The sequence below is a fragment of the Suncus etruscus genome, chromosome 8, assembly GCF_024139225.1.
Source record: "Suncus etruscus isolate mSunEtr1 chromosome 8, mSunEtr1.pri.cur, whole genome shotgun sequence".
Classification (NCBI taxonomy): domain Eukaryota; kingdom Metazoa; phylum Chordata; class Mammalia; order Eulipotyphla; family Soricidae; genus Suncus; species Suncus etruscus.
This window is the reverse complement of record NC_064855.1, coordinates 28,890,225-28,905,745: the sequence shown is the minus strand read 5'-3', so window position 1 is coordinate 28,905,745 and position 15,521 is coordinate 28,890,225. Positions and strand designations below refer to the sequence as shown.

At 44.8% G+C, this 15,521-nt stretch overlaps 1 protein-coding gene and 1 pseudogene across 1 annotated transcript in view; one reads left to right on the top strand and one right to left on the bottom strand.

The window, feature by feature from the left end:
- Positions 1-2,534: 2,534 nt before the first annotated feature.
- LOC126015713 (protein JTB-like) lies at positions 2,535-3,302 on the bottom strand (annotated as a pseudogene).
- Positions 3,303-5,355: 2,053 nt separating this feature from the next.
- Positions 5,356-15,521, top strand: part of SNX19 (sorting nexin 19) — a 28,449-nt gene continuing 18,283 nt past the window's right edge. Inside the window, exons 1-4 of the mRNA XM_049778344.1 lie at positions 5,356-7,412; positions 10,711-10,849; positions 13,076-13,176; positions 13,284-13,391. Of these exons, the coding sequence (XP_049634301.1) occupies positions 5,721-7,412; positions 10,711-10,849; positions 13,076-13,176; positions 13,284-13,391 (2,040 nt within the window). The 5' untranslated portion in view covers positions 5,356-5,720. The remainder of the gene's footprint in view (positions 7,413-10,710; positions 10,850-13,075; positions 13,177-13,283; positions 13,392-15,521) is intronic.

The following is a 15,521-nucleotide window of genomic DNA, read 5'->3' as shown; positions in this document are numbered from 1 at the left end:
TCTGCTCAGAGACCAAGGCAGCCCCAGGCCCCTGCTCACACCAGTCAAAATGACAAGTTCTCTGGCATGTGGGTCTAAGAGTCCTGCTTCATCAAACTCACCATAGAATCAGGAAGACACTTTCAGCTACTGCGGGGCTCCAGACCATCTGGGCTGGTGGCAGTGTGCCCGAGGACAAGGTCAGGTTTTTACTGCCTCAATACTCGATCAGGCATCAAGGAAACTTTCTATAGGGGTCTGAGACATCTTTCTATCAGTCTGTTCCCTTTCACCTTCACTTCTAGTTTTTTTTTTTTTTTTTATTAAAAGGGAGTTTGTAGAGAGGTGCTCAGGGATCATTCCTGGCTCTGTGCTCAAGGATAACTCCTGGCAGTGCTCAGAGTACCATATGCACTGTTGGTTTTCAAGCAATGGTGATATGGTCATGGGGACATCAGAGGAGATATTCCCAATCTGGGTTCCTGATCTCCAGAAAAAAAGATCTGTGATGACAGCACTGGCTGTGCCCTCTGGAGCATGGTCAGTCATTGAGTGGACAAGTGGGTCCAAACCCAAACACTGATCTGGATGTGGGCCTTGGGGTTGAACCTCCATGCTTTGTCTTCTGGAATAATTCAGGCAAGACACAGTGCCTTGTATATTACAGAAGCCAAAAGCTGCTAAGGCTTATGGAAGAATTCACTGCCCAAATATGGCATCAGGCCCAAGATACTGAAAAGCTTTCCCTTTTCAGGGACCCTGACTGTATGTCTGAACTTGCTCAGGGGTTTTATTCCAACAATGCTACACAAAAGGCGTGTGGTCAAGCACAGTGTAAATAAGTGTACAGTGAAACAGCATTTGATGCTGCAGATAGACTTAGCTACTATGGATGCACAGCACAAGCTCACGTCCTCTGTCAGGGCATTCTTCACCTGTTTCTAACCACTGAGAGGCTCATTGAAACCACAAAGGGCTGGAAATACTTTCCCAAGGGCTGTCTTTTCTGGCCCTCAGCCTGCTCTTCCCTTACCCTTTTTCCTGACTTTCCTGCATAGTGAAGTGTTTGCTTTATAAGCGGTATGGTTTTGAGTAAAAATTCAAATGTGGAGTCCCTAAATTTAATGCCTGAAATGCATGTTATCCACCCCCCCATCCACTCTTCTCTCTTGTTACGCCAGTTCCCAAACACTACTGCCACAGAGCTCTAAGTAGCTGAGTATCCCCAGTGATCCTGGGAGGAACACCCCCCCACACACACACAAATGATAGGCACAAATTATGGCCCACATCTAAATGATATCACCTTTGTGTTCCAAAGAAGCAGAACTAGAGATGAGAGAAGTCACACTATATTTCTTGTTGGTATAGTTTGGGGTTAAATTCTGCCTGAAAATTCCTCTAAACCTCTGGAGACTCATGGTAGAATTATGGAAGAAAATGAATGGCAAGGAGAGCACTAGATAAAGAGGTCCACAATGGTTCCTTGCTAATGAAGTATTTCATGTGCTCAAATGATGCAAAGGAGAGCTAGGGGAAGACCAGGCACAAGGAACATGATGAGGAGAAACTTGTCTTTACATAAAACTGAATCAATGGTCTGCACAGCCCATCCACATTGAATCTTCTGATTCTGAAGCAACAATATCCCAAACCAAAACAAAATATAAAGTCTAATTCAAAAAATCTCGGTGGAATGGATTATCTGAAAATACCTCCCTGCCTCTGCTTCCTTTTCCTATATTTTGGAGGGAAATGGGGAAGAATATTTTAAAAACTAGAAACTCTCAGTCTTGAAGATTCAGTATAAAGGGAGCTTTTTATTTTTTCTTTTTGTTTTTTTTTAAGCCTGATCATTTTTTATTTCCACTCAATGTTCATGTGACTGTTTGCTCTTGGTACAATACACTTTCCCCCCCCTCAAGTCATGAGGCAGAACAAGATGATTCAAGTACTATAGTTCTGTTGGAAAAAAAAAGAAAGAAATTGGGGCGGGGGAGGAGTCCATCTAGAAGCTATATATAAATTTAAAAGAAGAAAACGAAAAAAGAAAAAAAAAACTAAACCAAAACAAGCAATGACAAAAAACCCAGCAACAAAAAACAATAACAAGAAAGAAAGAGAAAAGAAAAAAAGGAGCTAGTGTGTCAAGGTTTTGTTTTATTTTGTTTTTATAATGCATAGGCACATTATGTATTGGGAAAATTAGAAAGGGAATTTGCTTGGCCTAAGAGATACAGGGTTTCTCTACCCTTGAAGCATACTGTCACGGGAACAACTTCAACCTCCAGACATGCTCATTATTGAATCCCACGGTCTTTTCTTGTTTTGGTTTGGTTTGGTTTGGTTTGGTTTGGTTTGGTTTGGTTTGGTTTGGTTTTGGGCCACACCCAGTGATGCTCAGGGGTTACTCATTCCTGGCTTGGCGGACCATATGGGATGCCGGGGGATAGAACTGCGGTCTGTCCTAGGCTAGCACGGGCAAGACAGACACCATACCTCCTGCGCCACCTCTCGGGCTTCTTTATTTATTATTTTATTTTATTTTTTTGACAGAAACTATTTTCATTTTATTCTGTTTAACAGTGGTCTAGGAGGATAAGAGAGGGAATATTATCCTGAGGCACCAAGAGCCCTGGGCACCTGCCTGTCCATTTCATGATATAAGGGTCTGTAATACCCATAATAAGAGGTCGAAGGTAGCTATATGGACTCGATCTGCTTCCGAACCTTTTCCAGCGCCTTCTGATCCAGTTGTCGTTGACGAACAATAACAAGGCAAGCAAAGACCAACGCCACACCCACAACAATCCCCTCGAATTTCCAGAATAAGTGTCGTTCCATCAAAGCTGAACGGCAACTTTTGAACTCATTCTTCTTAGAGGAGCTGCACGTGACTTTTTCCATGTACCCTGTGGCACCACATTCAGGGGTGGTTTTAGCCTGGAAACTCGAACACGGCGAGCATTCTTCAGTCACCACAAATTCTTCCACCATCCAGCAGGGCAGGTCAGCGGTGCTCACTGACAGCTTCTCCACGTCCCCAGGAGCCTCTGCGTGGCTGCGCAGAGGAGCCAGCAGAGGTGGCAGCCCGGGGGAGGCCATGCCTCCCCGAGCCCACAGGCATGGGGCACTCAGGGTCGACCCCAGCGGGAGGGAGGGAAACAGAGACTGTCAGGCTGCGTGGACCCGGCAGAGGACAGAGGCACCGTGCGCTCACTCCGACGCCCTCCTGGGTCTCTGCATCACAGTTGCAAAAGACAGGGGGTTACTTGGTGAGTGCACAGGCTCAAAGTGAAGACACCCAGATATGTGTGCTACAGGGGTACCGAGAACTCTTATTTGGGGGGGCTTTGGGAAGCAGGGCCCAACCCTCTCCCTTTTGCCTCCATCCTAGGCACCGCCATCTTACCCCCGCTTATTTTTATTTTATCCGCCCCCCCCCCAAGGTCTTTTTATGGTGCCAGGAAACATTATGCTCAATTGTGGATAACAAAATAATTCCTCTGTAATTAGAGGCCTTGGTATTTGTACAGGCCATAGGACAAAGTCTAGGATACAGTCTAGCTATAAGTTTTAAAACTTATAAGTTTTAAACTTAAACTATAAGTTTTAGAAGTTATTTTTTTATTATAAATCTTTATTTAAGCACCATGATTACAAGCATGTTTGTAGTTAGTTTTCAGTCATAAACAGAATACCCCCCACTTCACCAGTGTAACATTCCCACCACCAATGCTCCACTTTCTCCCCCGCTCCTGCCTGTATTAGAGAGAGGCATTCTACTTCTCTCATTTTTTAACATTGTCACGCTAGTTGTTAGTGTAGTTATTTCCCTAACAGCGTTTACCACTCTTTGTGGTGAGCCTCAAATTGTGAGCCGGTCCTTTCAGCCCTTCCAACCCTTAACTCTATTGTCTCTGGGCCTTATGCCAGTAATACGGAGTTTTTTGAGGAATCTCCATATTGTTTTCCATTAAGGCTGGACTAGACGGCATTCCCATCAGCAGTGAATAAGAGTTCCTTTCTCTCCACATCCTCTCCAGCAGTGATAGTTCTTGTTCTTTGTGATGTGTTCCAGTCTCTGTGGTATAAGATGGTACCTCATAGAAGTTCTGCTCCATCACGGTTGTTGTAATCAGTCTTCTGTAATTAGTGATCTTGGATTTAGCACAGATCCTAGGATGAAGCTTAGGATATAGTTTTTCCTTATGGTTCTATTAGTTCTGCTCAGTAGTGATTGTCAAAGTCAGACCTCTGGAATTAGACGTCTTGGTTTTTGTACACATTCTAGGTCCCAGGCAATCTTCTAAAGGCAACTTTTTCTATGAGACCTGTCCCCATCCCTTAACCTTTGTTACTCACAGTAATCTTTCCTATTTTTGAATACTCAGAAGATTCTGCATTTTGCTGTATACCATGGTTGACAGCATGCTGAGTTGCATTCCAATTCTAGGGCACTGTGAGTTTGAATCATTGTGAGCTTGAATATATATATATATATATATATATATATATATATAAAATATTTAATAAGATTTAATACCTATTCACAATCCAAGCACTGATTTTCCCAATTATCCTTGACGACAAGGATTGCTCTATCCTCTCCTCTACCTATCACTATGATTGAATCAGCAGATGTGCCAAACTATTTGATTGATTTTGTAATTTCACCAGCATAAAAAATCCTAAATCCTAAATTTAATTTTGGGAGACCGCATATGAAATGTAAGGAATGAATCTAATTCTGTATTAATTGCTACATCTCTGTGAAATGAATGCATCTGCTAGTAACTCCTGAGAACAAAGTGTAAGTGAAACTGTGTGATGGGGTCTAGAGGTGGAGAGTGAGGTGAACGTTTAAAGACTCAGGCGCTTGAAAGAAAGGTCCTCATAAGATTCATTTGTGCATCAAATCCCGAATGCAAGGAAAAGTATTATTGAGAGCTTGTTTGCAAACATGCAAAGCTGTTGGCAAGATCCAGGTGCATCATGATTGGAGTTGGAAGTCTAAGTCACAATGTTAAAACCCCTTTTTATTTTTATTTATTTTTTTAATTTTGGTTGTTGGGCCATTCCCGGTGACGCTCGGGGGTTCCTCCTGGATATGCGCTCAGAAATAGCTCCTGGCTTGTGGGCGTGGGGGTGGGGGGAGGACCATATGGAACGCCTGGGAATCGAACCACATAGCCTTCTAGTCCACTTCTCCCGGATCGGGAGTGTGCGGTCAGGGTTTCCCCGCCCAGCCCCTTTGTTGAGCATGCGCAGTACGCGCGCCTCCTCAAAGCCCCGCTGTGGCGTCAAGGCGGCTCTGCACACCGCGCCCCTAGTCGGCCTTGCTCCGCCTGTCAACCCGGAAGCAGTCGCCGGCGGGCCGGCAACCTGAACTGCAGCCGGCCTGTGGGATGCATCAACCCTGTGGGGTGCAGCCGCCGGCGCCGCTTCTTCCGGGCCAAGAGCGTCTCAGACCGAAAGCTGCAGAGGAGACGCGCGCGCTGCAGCAGCGCGGGGTGACGGGGCGCCTGTGAGCATTGGCAGAGAGGCCCCTCAGAAGCAGCAGCACCCGCCTGCGGGCACCCCCTGGATGACGGCTCCGGGGGCCGCTGCCTGTGTCGCTTTGCAATCCCTGACAACGTCGGCGGTGGAGCTGGAGATCTGCAACTGCTTTTTCTCGCCTCCCTGACCCTGCAACCCATCTGGGGAATAAAGCAAGGCTTGCACAGGCATCGGGGCGCCTTATGGTCCTTGCAACCATGCAAGCAGCAGAGACAGTGCCCGTGGCCCAGGAGCCCCTCGACCCAGGTGGCCGCAGGAGCCTGGAGTGGCTGATGGCCCTGGTGGCAGTGCTGAGTGTGCCCCTGTTACTTCACTGCATCGTCAGTCTCTGGCTGCTGGGCCTGCTGTGCGTGGTCATGGCGGGCCTGGGGGCCTGGGTGTGCAGTGTCATGGGGACTCTCGTAGGCCACCTGCACCTGGAACGCTTTTGTGCCATAGCCCCCCATCCCCACACCCCCCAGGCTGAGCAGCAGCTGGAGCAGGAGATAGACCTCACCATCCAGTTCATCATCCGTGACTTCGTGTCTTCGTGGTACAGCTCTGTCAGCCAGGAGCACGCCTTTGAGAAGGAGGTGGAGGTTGCCATGAAGAGCTTGGTTCACGAACTTAAGCAGCGGATGGCCCAGGCAGACTTGCACAAACTGTTGCAAAAGGTGCTGACGCTCTGTGGCTGTCACCTGCAGAGCTATAAGCATGCCAAGGCCGTGGCAGTGAACCACAGTGGAGAGGTGGAGCCTTCTCAGCTCTGGGAGGCTTACTGCCAGCTGTCAGCCCCGCATCCTGCCGTTCAGAAGCCTGGTGGCGACTTGGCCTATGCCCGCAGCATAGTGGACCTCCTGCTCGGACTCGTGCCCAGACCCCATTTGGAATCTCCCACTGGCCGCCACGTGGTGGTGGAACTCATTACTTGCAATGCCATCTTACCCCTGATAAACAAGCTGGCCGATCCAGACTGGATCTACCTTCTCCTGGTGGGCATCTTCTCCAAGAAAAAGACCATTCTAGCAGGAGGCACCAAGCCTCCAGAGAATCCATCGGTGCCCACCTCTCTGCAGCTGCCGGCTGAGCTGCAGAACTCATCAGAAGGCAGCGCCCCATCCCCAGCCCCTACACGGCTGAACTGGAGCGGGCTCCAGGACCCCTCTGATATCTCTTCAATGGTGGATGAAGGCAGTGACGCCATAGACGGACTGTCAGGGATAGTCAGGGACAGTCAGGAAGAAAGGCGAGCAGGAAGCTGCCTGTATCGCTTTCTGGAGCGGGATATCCGGGGTCCTCTGTTCTTATGTGAGGATGCAGAGCTGGAGTCTTCATTGTCTGACCTGAGGAAAGAGACCCTTATGCTCATGGGCCCCAGCAGCTTTCTTTCCGACAGGATTCGGGATGCTCTATGTAGCCTGGAAAGTTCCCAGACTCCTGAGTCTCAGGACAGTGACGGGTCCAAAGGAGTTGATGGAGGCGAAACCGAGGAGGATCTGGGAATTGACACAGACACAAACTCAGTTCTGCTTCTGTCCACGATGAATTCCTGCCCAGAGGTCCAGGTTGACATGGCGGACAAGGTGGATGAACAGAATGAAGGTCCCTTGCCTTCAATAGTGCTGATGAGTCCAGAAATGCCCTGCCCCATTGGGCCTCCGTCCTTTGAGAAGGCTCCCCCACATGACATCGACTCCTTGGACTCTGGTCTGCCCCAGATTCTGCTTCCTGCTTCACCAACAACAGGGCCTCTTGGCCAAGCCACCTTCAGCTTTGAGCCCCTGAGCAGCCCCGATGGCCCTGTTGTTATCCAGAACCTTCGGATCACAGGCACCATTACCGCTCGCGAGCACAGTGGCTCTGGATTCCATCCATACACCCTCTACACAGTGAAGGTAACTCAACTGGATCAGGGGTCGCCCTCTGGGGGGGCAGCAGGTAGGATTGAAGGGCAGACTTAGAAGCTGCTTCTGAGGAAGAGAGGTGTGGTGCTTCTGTGGCTGGACGTACATGATTAGAAACTCCTACAGAAAGCAGAAAGGTTTTACCCAAGACCCACAAATGTCAAGGTAGTTAGGTAGCCATGGGTCATATTTTCCTGTAGTTCTCAGACTTGACTGTACCACAAAATCTCTTTAACTTCTTTCTATATTTATTTTTATTTATTTTGGGGGCTTTATTTATTTATTTATTTATTTATTTATTTATTTATTTGCCAGTACTCAGGGTAAATTTAGTACTGGCTCTACACTCAGAAATCACTCCTGACAGGTTTGGAGAAACATATTAGATGGTGGGTTTGGGGGAACATATTAGATGGCGGGTCGGCCATATGCATATAATGTACATATAATCTGGCCATGTACATATAATCTGGGTCGGCCATGTGCAAGGCAAATACACTACATGCTGTGCTATCACTCCAGCCCCTTCAACTCCTTTTTAAATATACAGACTTAGATTATGGGCAAGAATTTCCAAGAGCAGATTCTATTGTAATAAATTATTTTATAATGCAGCCTTCCAAGTGACTTGTGGAAGCCTCTTCTAAGGTGAGTTTGAGGGAACCATTTCCCTCACAAACCAAACATCTGCTAGGCAAACCTCCTTCTGTTCCCTTATCTGCCCATAACCATATCTCAAGAAGTGGCGCCTGTTGAGGAATATGCAATTTAGTAACTTCCTTCCTAAAACAAAACACAGAAGAGAATAGTGTTCAAAGTGAAGACAGACATTAGCAGGGAAGAGGTGTGGAAGGAAATTTTTTCTACCAACTGTTACATGGACTTAACTTGCCTTCCCCTTGAACTGTTAACTGCATCCATGGTGGACCACATGACATTACCTCTGGGTTCACCTTATCCTAGTAGATAGGAGTGAGCTGCTGCATGGGGTTAGGATTTTGGAAAGTTAAGAAAGAATGAATGAATGAGAATAATCAGAAACACACATTATAACAGAAGTTATTTTAAGTATCCATATTTGAGTGTGTGAAGTCAGTTTTTGTTTTGGAGGATAAGGGGAAACATACCTAGTGGTGCTAAGGAGCTGCTACTTCCAGATCAGAGCACCTAGTGTATTCAGGGGATCATTTAGTGCCAGATTGAAATGGGGTCACGTGCATGCAAGGCAAGTGCCTTAACATCTATATTACCTTCCAAACCTTAATTTTTATTTTTATTAGTTGAAAAATGAGAGGATTGAAATTAATCTTCACATTCATAGTATTTATTCCATTATTTTTTTTTCTTTCCTGCCACTGCGTACTGCAAGGGAGCATAAGAAAAGCTAAGAGAAAAATGAGCAACAGAAGGATATAGCCAATTGTGGGTTTTTTGAAAATGGGTTTAGAATTTCTGTTATGGACATAGAACAGATGTTTCAATCGCATCTTAGTATACTTTCTGTTAGTCACAGTTTTGAGTTTCTGTGATACAAGTGAACATATCTAGTATGGAATAGTTCCCCTTAAGAAACAAAGCATCCTACAGTGAACATCCCAGCTCCTTGGTACTCTAGGTTTGAGGGCCCACCCTGAGCTCCATCTCTGTCTGTCACTGTTTTTTGTTTTGTTTTGTTGTTTATTTTGGGGCCACATCTAGCAATTCTCAGGTTACTCCTGGATCTGTACTCAGGAATCACTCAGGAGACTGGGATGCTGGGGATTGAACCTGGGTCAGCTGTCTGCAAGACAAGCAAGCACTTTCCCTGCTGTAATATCTCTCTGGCCCCTCTGTCTCTTACTGTTGATCTCAGACAGTTTTCCTCGTGTCAGAGATAATATTCTCTCTCATTCAAGAGGATCTTGAAATACTAACTTTGAGCCAGAGAGTGCCCACTGGGCTAAGCACATACTTTGCATGCAGGATGCTGAGTTTGATCCCTAAGCACAACTGGTCCTCATGAACACTTCTGGGAATGACCCTGAGTTCAGAGCTGGAGTTGCCTCTAAGCTATGCCAGCTGTATTATTATTATTATTATTATTATTAATATTATTAATTAATATTATTATTAATAATAATAATAACAATGATTAAAATACTATCCTCAGTCTCACCAATGAGGTGGTTTCTTCTATCACTTCCATGTACAGCATACACAGCAAAACCTCCACCCATCTTTCTGCTCAGCGGTAAAACACATATGGGGTGCTTTCACTATGTCCTGTCCTATTTTAACTAGTCTCCGAGATTGCCTCTGTCACCACTTCTGCACTGTTCTTTCAGGGGTTTGCTTGAGGGTGTGTATGTTCATAGGGACCTTACCCCATATGCTGGCCCTCTTAGCAGTGAGTGCAACCTTGACCCCTCAGACCACCACTTTCCAGAGTGGACAGTTCTGTTCCCTCAGGGACAGGGAAATGTTCAGGGGATACGGCCACTTCTTTATGTGTTCCCTTAAGGAAGATAGATTTCCCAGGGAGAGGGGTACACTGAGTGATTTTATTTTTTGGAGGAGGATACGTTTGAGGCCCTCTGCCTTAGACAATCTAGTATCTCTCTTATCTGGTTATACAGGTGATAAGTATGTAGAAGCACACATTTCAGTCTAATTCCCAGAACTGCAGTCTGCTCCAAGCCAGATGAAAACACATACCCCTGTAATATATGCCAGGCAGATACAAGGTTTTGTTGTTGTTCATTAGTTGTTTGGAATGATTCTCCTAAACTTTTTTCCCAACTTATATTATCACTGGTGAGTATAAACTTCACTGTGATTTTCCCATTAAAACATCAATCTCTGGGAATGCAGGGCAAGAAAGCATTTTTGTTTTTGTTTTTGAGCCACACCCAGTGATGCTCAGGCTAGCTGTGTGTTCAGAAATCACTCCTGGCTTGGGGGTTGATGATGGGGGAATCAAACTTCAATCTGTCCTAGGCAAGTGTGGGCAAGGCTTAACCCTTGTGCCAGCGCTCTGGCCCCACAAGAAAACATTTTTATCTGTGCGTTGATTTTTTAAGTACTCAGTGATCTGAAAAATAGTTGTGTGGACCCTTTAAGAAGCCCACTCGTGGCCAGGAGCTTTGCACTAAAAGGAAGAAAAACAGAGAAATCTTATTTCTCATCTTATGGGCCATTGCACTAGGGAATGCAGCTCCTGAACATTGGCTACCCTTGGAATTGGCGATAGTGGAGGCCTCTGAACAGCTGTCAGCCTTGTGCTTCTGAGACCTATTTGTTCTCTCCTTAGTACGAGACGACCCTGGATGGGGAAAGCAGTAGCGGCCTGCAGCAGCTGGCCTACCACACAGTGAATCGTCGCTACCGAGAGTTCCTGAACCTTCAGACCCGCCTGGAGGAGAGATCTGAGCTCCGCAAGTTCCTCAAAAGTAGCCTCTGCTCTACCAACCCCCTCCCCCTTCCACCTCCACTCCCCGCACACTATCCCAGCCTATCAGCCCACTGTTTTATTCTGTACTGTGAATGAGGATGGCTGCTGTGAAGAGAGAGTCTTGCACCTTCTGGGTTGGGGATTCTAGGTACACCTGCCCATGACTCCTTGAGTTTTGTGCTCTGGACGCATTGTTCCAAACTCTCCTCATGTTTCACCTTAGAACAAAGATTCCACATTTCACAGTGGAAGGAGCTAAACGAGTCATTCCTGACTTTAGCATTTAAGACTCTTATTGGTTTGATATGAAATCCCCACTGTCTTATATATTCCCCAAACACTATCAGGAGTGATTTCGGATTGTGATTCCAGAGCGAAGAGTAAGCCTTGAGCACCACCAGATGTGCCAAAAAAGTAGAAATAATATACTGATAATCCAAATCAACATTTTGAATAAGTTTGGACAGAAACTCAGGATCTTAGCTATATATTTCTTAATGACAGCAACAAATACTTAGCAAAGCTGGAAATTACATGCCACTTTCTCCTCTAAGCACTTGATACGTGTTGACTCATTTAATTCTTTGGGAGTTTTTAGGATGGGTATGTATCATACCCATTTTAAAGAAACCAAGTCAAAGAGAAGTTAAGCAACCTGTGAAAAGTCATTTTATTTTTAATAATATCATTGTTTAAGCATCATGATTACAAACATGTTTGAGTTAGATTTCAGTCATACATCAGTGCAACCTTCCCACTACAAATGCTCTCCTCACACTCCTCCCCCACCCCCTGCCTGTATTTGAGACAGGCACTCTACTTCTCTCACTTATTAACATTGTCATGATAGTTCATGACACTCACCACTCTTTGTGGTGAGCTTTATTCCATGAGCTTTGTTCCATGAGCCGGTCTTTCCAGCCCTCATCTCTATTGTCTCTGGGGTTATTACAATAAGGTCTTTTATTTTTCTGAAAACCCACAGATGAGTGAGACTGTTCTGTGTCTATCTCTCTCCCTTTGACTTATTTCACTCAGCATAATAGTTTCCATGAATCCATGTATAGGAAAATGTCATGTCTTCATCTCTCCTAACAGCTGCATAATATTCTATTGTACACATGTACCAGTTTCTTTAGCCATTCATCTGTTGAAGGACATCTTGGTTGTTTCCAGATTCTAGCTATAGTAAATAGTGCTGCAATGAATACAGGTATGCAGAAGGCAATTTTCTATTGTATTTTTGTGTTCTAGGATATATCCCCAGGAGTGGTATAGTTGGGTCATATGGGAGTTCAATTACCAGTTTTTTGAGGAATCTCCATATTGATTTTCATAAAGACTGGACTAAAAGGCATTCCCACCAGCAGTGAATGAACTCCTTTCTCCTCACATCCCTTCCAGAACTGATTGTTCTTGTTCTTTGTGATATATGAGATGATACCTCATTGTTAACTTGATTTGCATCTCCCTGATGATTAGTGATGTGGAACACTTTTTCAGGTGCCTTTTGGCCATTTTTATTTCTTCTTTGAGAAAGTCTGTTAATTTCTTCTCTCCATTTTTTGATGGGGTTAGATGTTTTTTATTGTTAAGTTCTGTCAGTACCTTGTATATCTTAGATATTATTCCCTTTTCTGATGGGTATTGGGTGAATAGTTTCTCCCATTCTGTGGGTGGCTTTAGTATCCTAGTCACTATTTCCTTTGAGGTGCAGAAGCTTCTCAGCTTTGTATAGTCCCCTCTGTTTATCTCTGCTTCACTTGTTTGGAGAGTACTGTTTTCTCCTTGAAGATGTCCTTAGTCTTAATGTCAAGGAGTGTTTTACCTACATGTTGTTTTATATACCTATGGTTTCGGGTCTGATATCAAGTTCTTTAATCCACTTGGATTTGACGTTTGTGCATGGTATTAGATGGAAGTGTGAGTTTGCCTTTTTGCATGTGGCTGACCAGTTGTCCCAACACCACTTGTTGAAGAGGCTTTTTTTGCTGTGAAAAGTCATTTTAAACTGGGTGAAATTTAGGCTGCAGACCTGCCTTCACCAGTATTGTCATATATGGCCTTTCAGTATTATGAATGAGAGGACCTTGTATGAGGTATACTTGACAATTCTGAAATGAAAAAAGAAATCATCCTTTCTTCTATACATGTAGGTATACATGTAGACTCTCGACTGGTGCTAAGTGAATGAGATTGGGTTTTTTTTGTGTGTTTGTTTAAGATGTGAAGGGTCCCAAGAAGCTCTTCCCAGATCTGCCATTTGGGAACATGGATAGTGACAAAATTGAAGCCCGGAAAAGCCTTCTGGAATCGTTCCTAAAGGTCAGCATCCTTCTGTTTGGGCTTGTCTGTCTAGCCGTCACTGCCCAAGCCAAGAGGAGTGCTTAACACTGGCTTTTCTCTTGAAGTTTCCTTCATGTCTTTTGCAGCAACTCTGTGCCATTCCTGAACTCACCAATAGTGAGGAAGTGCAGGAGTTCCTTGCTCTGAACACAGATGCCCGTATTGCCTTTGTCAAGAAGCCCAGACTAGATAAGGTATGGAGAGACCACATGCTCAGTTTCAGATTTCCACTTGGGTGGAGGCTTTGCTTTCAAAGAAGAGGTGGGGTTGGAGAGAGGCTACACAGAGGCATCAGGAACATGGGCCAGAAGTTTTCAGAAGATCTGTTCTGTTGTCACTTACTTATTTGGGTCACCAACTTGCCGAATTACTTAAGAAACTTTGAGAAAGTCAAAACCCAACACTAGGAATACATAAGTGTCTTGAGGGTTTCATGTTTTTCTAGTGGGATAGAAGGCTGGACCTGTAGATAGGTGGAAGCAGGAAGATCCATGAAGGTGATGATTTTTCCCAGGGGGAACAACTCAGGAAAGAGCCTTAGGGCAAGAATGAGGGGTTGATTTAGACTATTATAGTGCTTCTCAGCTGGAGAACAGTGTTGGAAAGAACTTTCTCTTCTTCAGAGGTACCTCAGAATTCTTGGAGAGAGGAGGGGAAAGAAGTGTGTAAGAAAACAGAACTTCTAAGCAGTGATTACCAACTAATTTGACCTCCTCTAGGCAGAAGTCAGGTTTACATTTGTTCAAAGATGCCATGTGTTTTAGTAAGAATGGAAAACACTGCCTGTTGGCTGAGGAGGAGCTAGATTTCAGGGGAGATGTCCTGAGTTGAGTTATGCCAGTCTGGTTCTACAGCTCCCATTAGCCAGTACAGAGAATGAGACAAACAGACATGAGAAGACCAACAGACACAGACTGTCCAGGCTTTAGGGTTGCTTGGAAGCCATTAGTGGTCTCACAGGCAGGCCATTTATTTTATACAATATTGGCCATTTTATTCAGGTCATTTACTCATTTTATAGTGCTCCCCATCCTAGCCATTGTTTAAGTTGACTTTAAGAAAAGTTAATGAGCATATCTACTACATACAATAATACCTGAAGACTTGCGGGGGTCAGGGGGTTGTGGTGGTGGCATTTCTCTCAGCCAGTTCACTAGTTTCTGATTCTGTTTCTGTCCATGTTGCCTTCTACATCTAAAAGACCCTAAACTGTTTGATTGTTTTGCTTTCCTGAGTTTGCAGCCATCTCATCTAGTCTAGTCTACTATTTCTTGGGGTTCCTAACCTTAAAAGGGGTTTTTTAGTGGGTTGATTTCCCTGAGGGATAAAATAATTGAATCCTGGCCTGTGATAGGAGTCAGGAGACTGTCATGAGCAAAGGCTGACAGCTTGAAAGGGACAGGGCAGTTTTGTGCAGAAAGAATCTTCCTTGATTCTTATGGACTGACCGATTACTGGACATACAGCGAGTACATAGGGACTCTTCCCACACATACAGTTTGTGAGTGCAGAGAGGAAGTTGTGCTTTCCAGACCAAATCATCTGATCTGTATTCATGCCAGATTTATCCTCCCCAGGTCTTTACAATAGTCTGACTCACCCTCCTTGGCCTTGTCAGATCCAAGCTCCCATTGCTCCTTGTTGAGGATTATCACAAGGACCGGTTTCAGGGATGAGCCAGGGATGACGATATGCTTTCTTGCAAGTTGGGAAAAAGCACCAAAAGCAGCAGTTGCTGCTATACCTTTGCCATTTAAAGTCTTTATTTTTACATTTTTCTTTTTAACAAATACCTATATGACACTCCTATTTTAGAAATAGGGATAATTGGGGATACCAGAGCAATAGCACAGTGGGTAGGGCATTTGCCTTGCAAAAAGCTGACCTAGGTTGGATCCCCGACAGCCCATATGGTCCCCAACCCTGCCAGGAGTGATTTCTGGGCACAGAGCCAGGAGTAACTCCTGAGCGCTGCCACATGTGGCCCCAAAACAACAAAACAAAACAAGAAATAGGGATAATTTATACTTTTCCATGCTACATGGATTTGATGAGGAAAGATGTTTTGTCTGCCCCTGTTTTATCTGGACCTGAGCAAGTTTTCACTTAGATTCTGTTTGACTCAACTCAACATGTTTTTATTACGAATGCCCTGCATTGTGTTTCTTACTGTTGGAAATCATCCTTCTGCTTCCTTTTCTCCCTGTATTTCAACTGCTGTCTCTTCTTACATCTTGGTACATGATTAGCAGATTGTAAAGTAAAAGGATTCTTTCCTATAAAAAGAGATAACACGGAGATGAAATAGCATTCCCCCAGCCTGC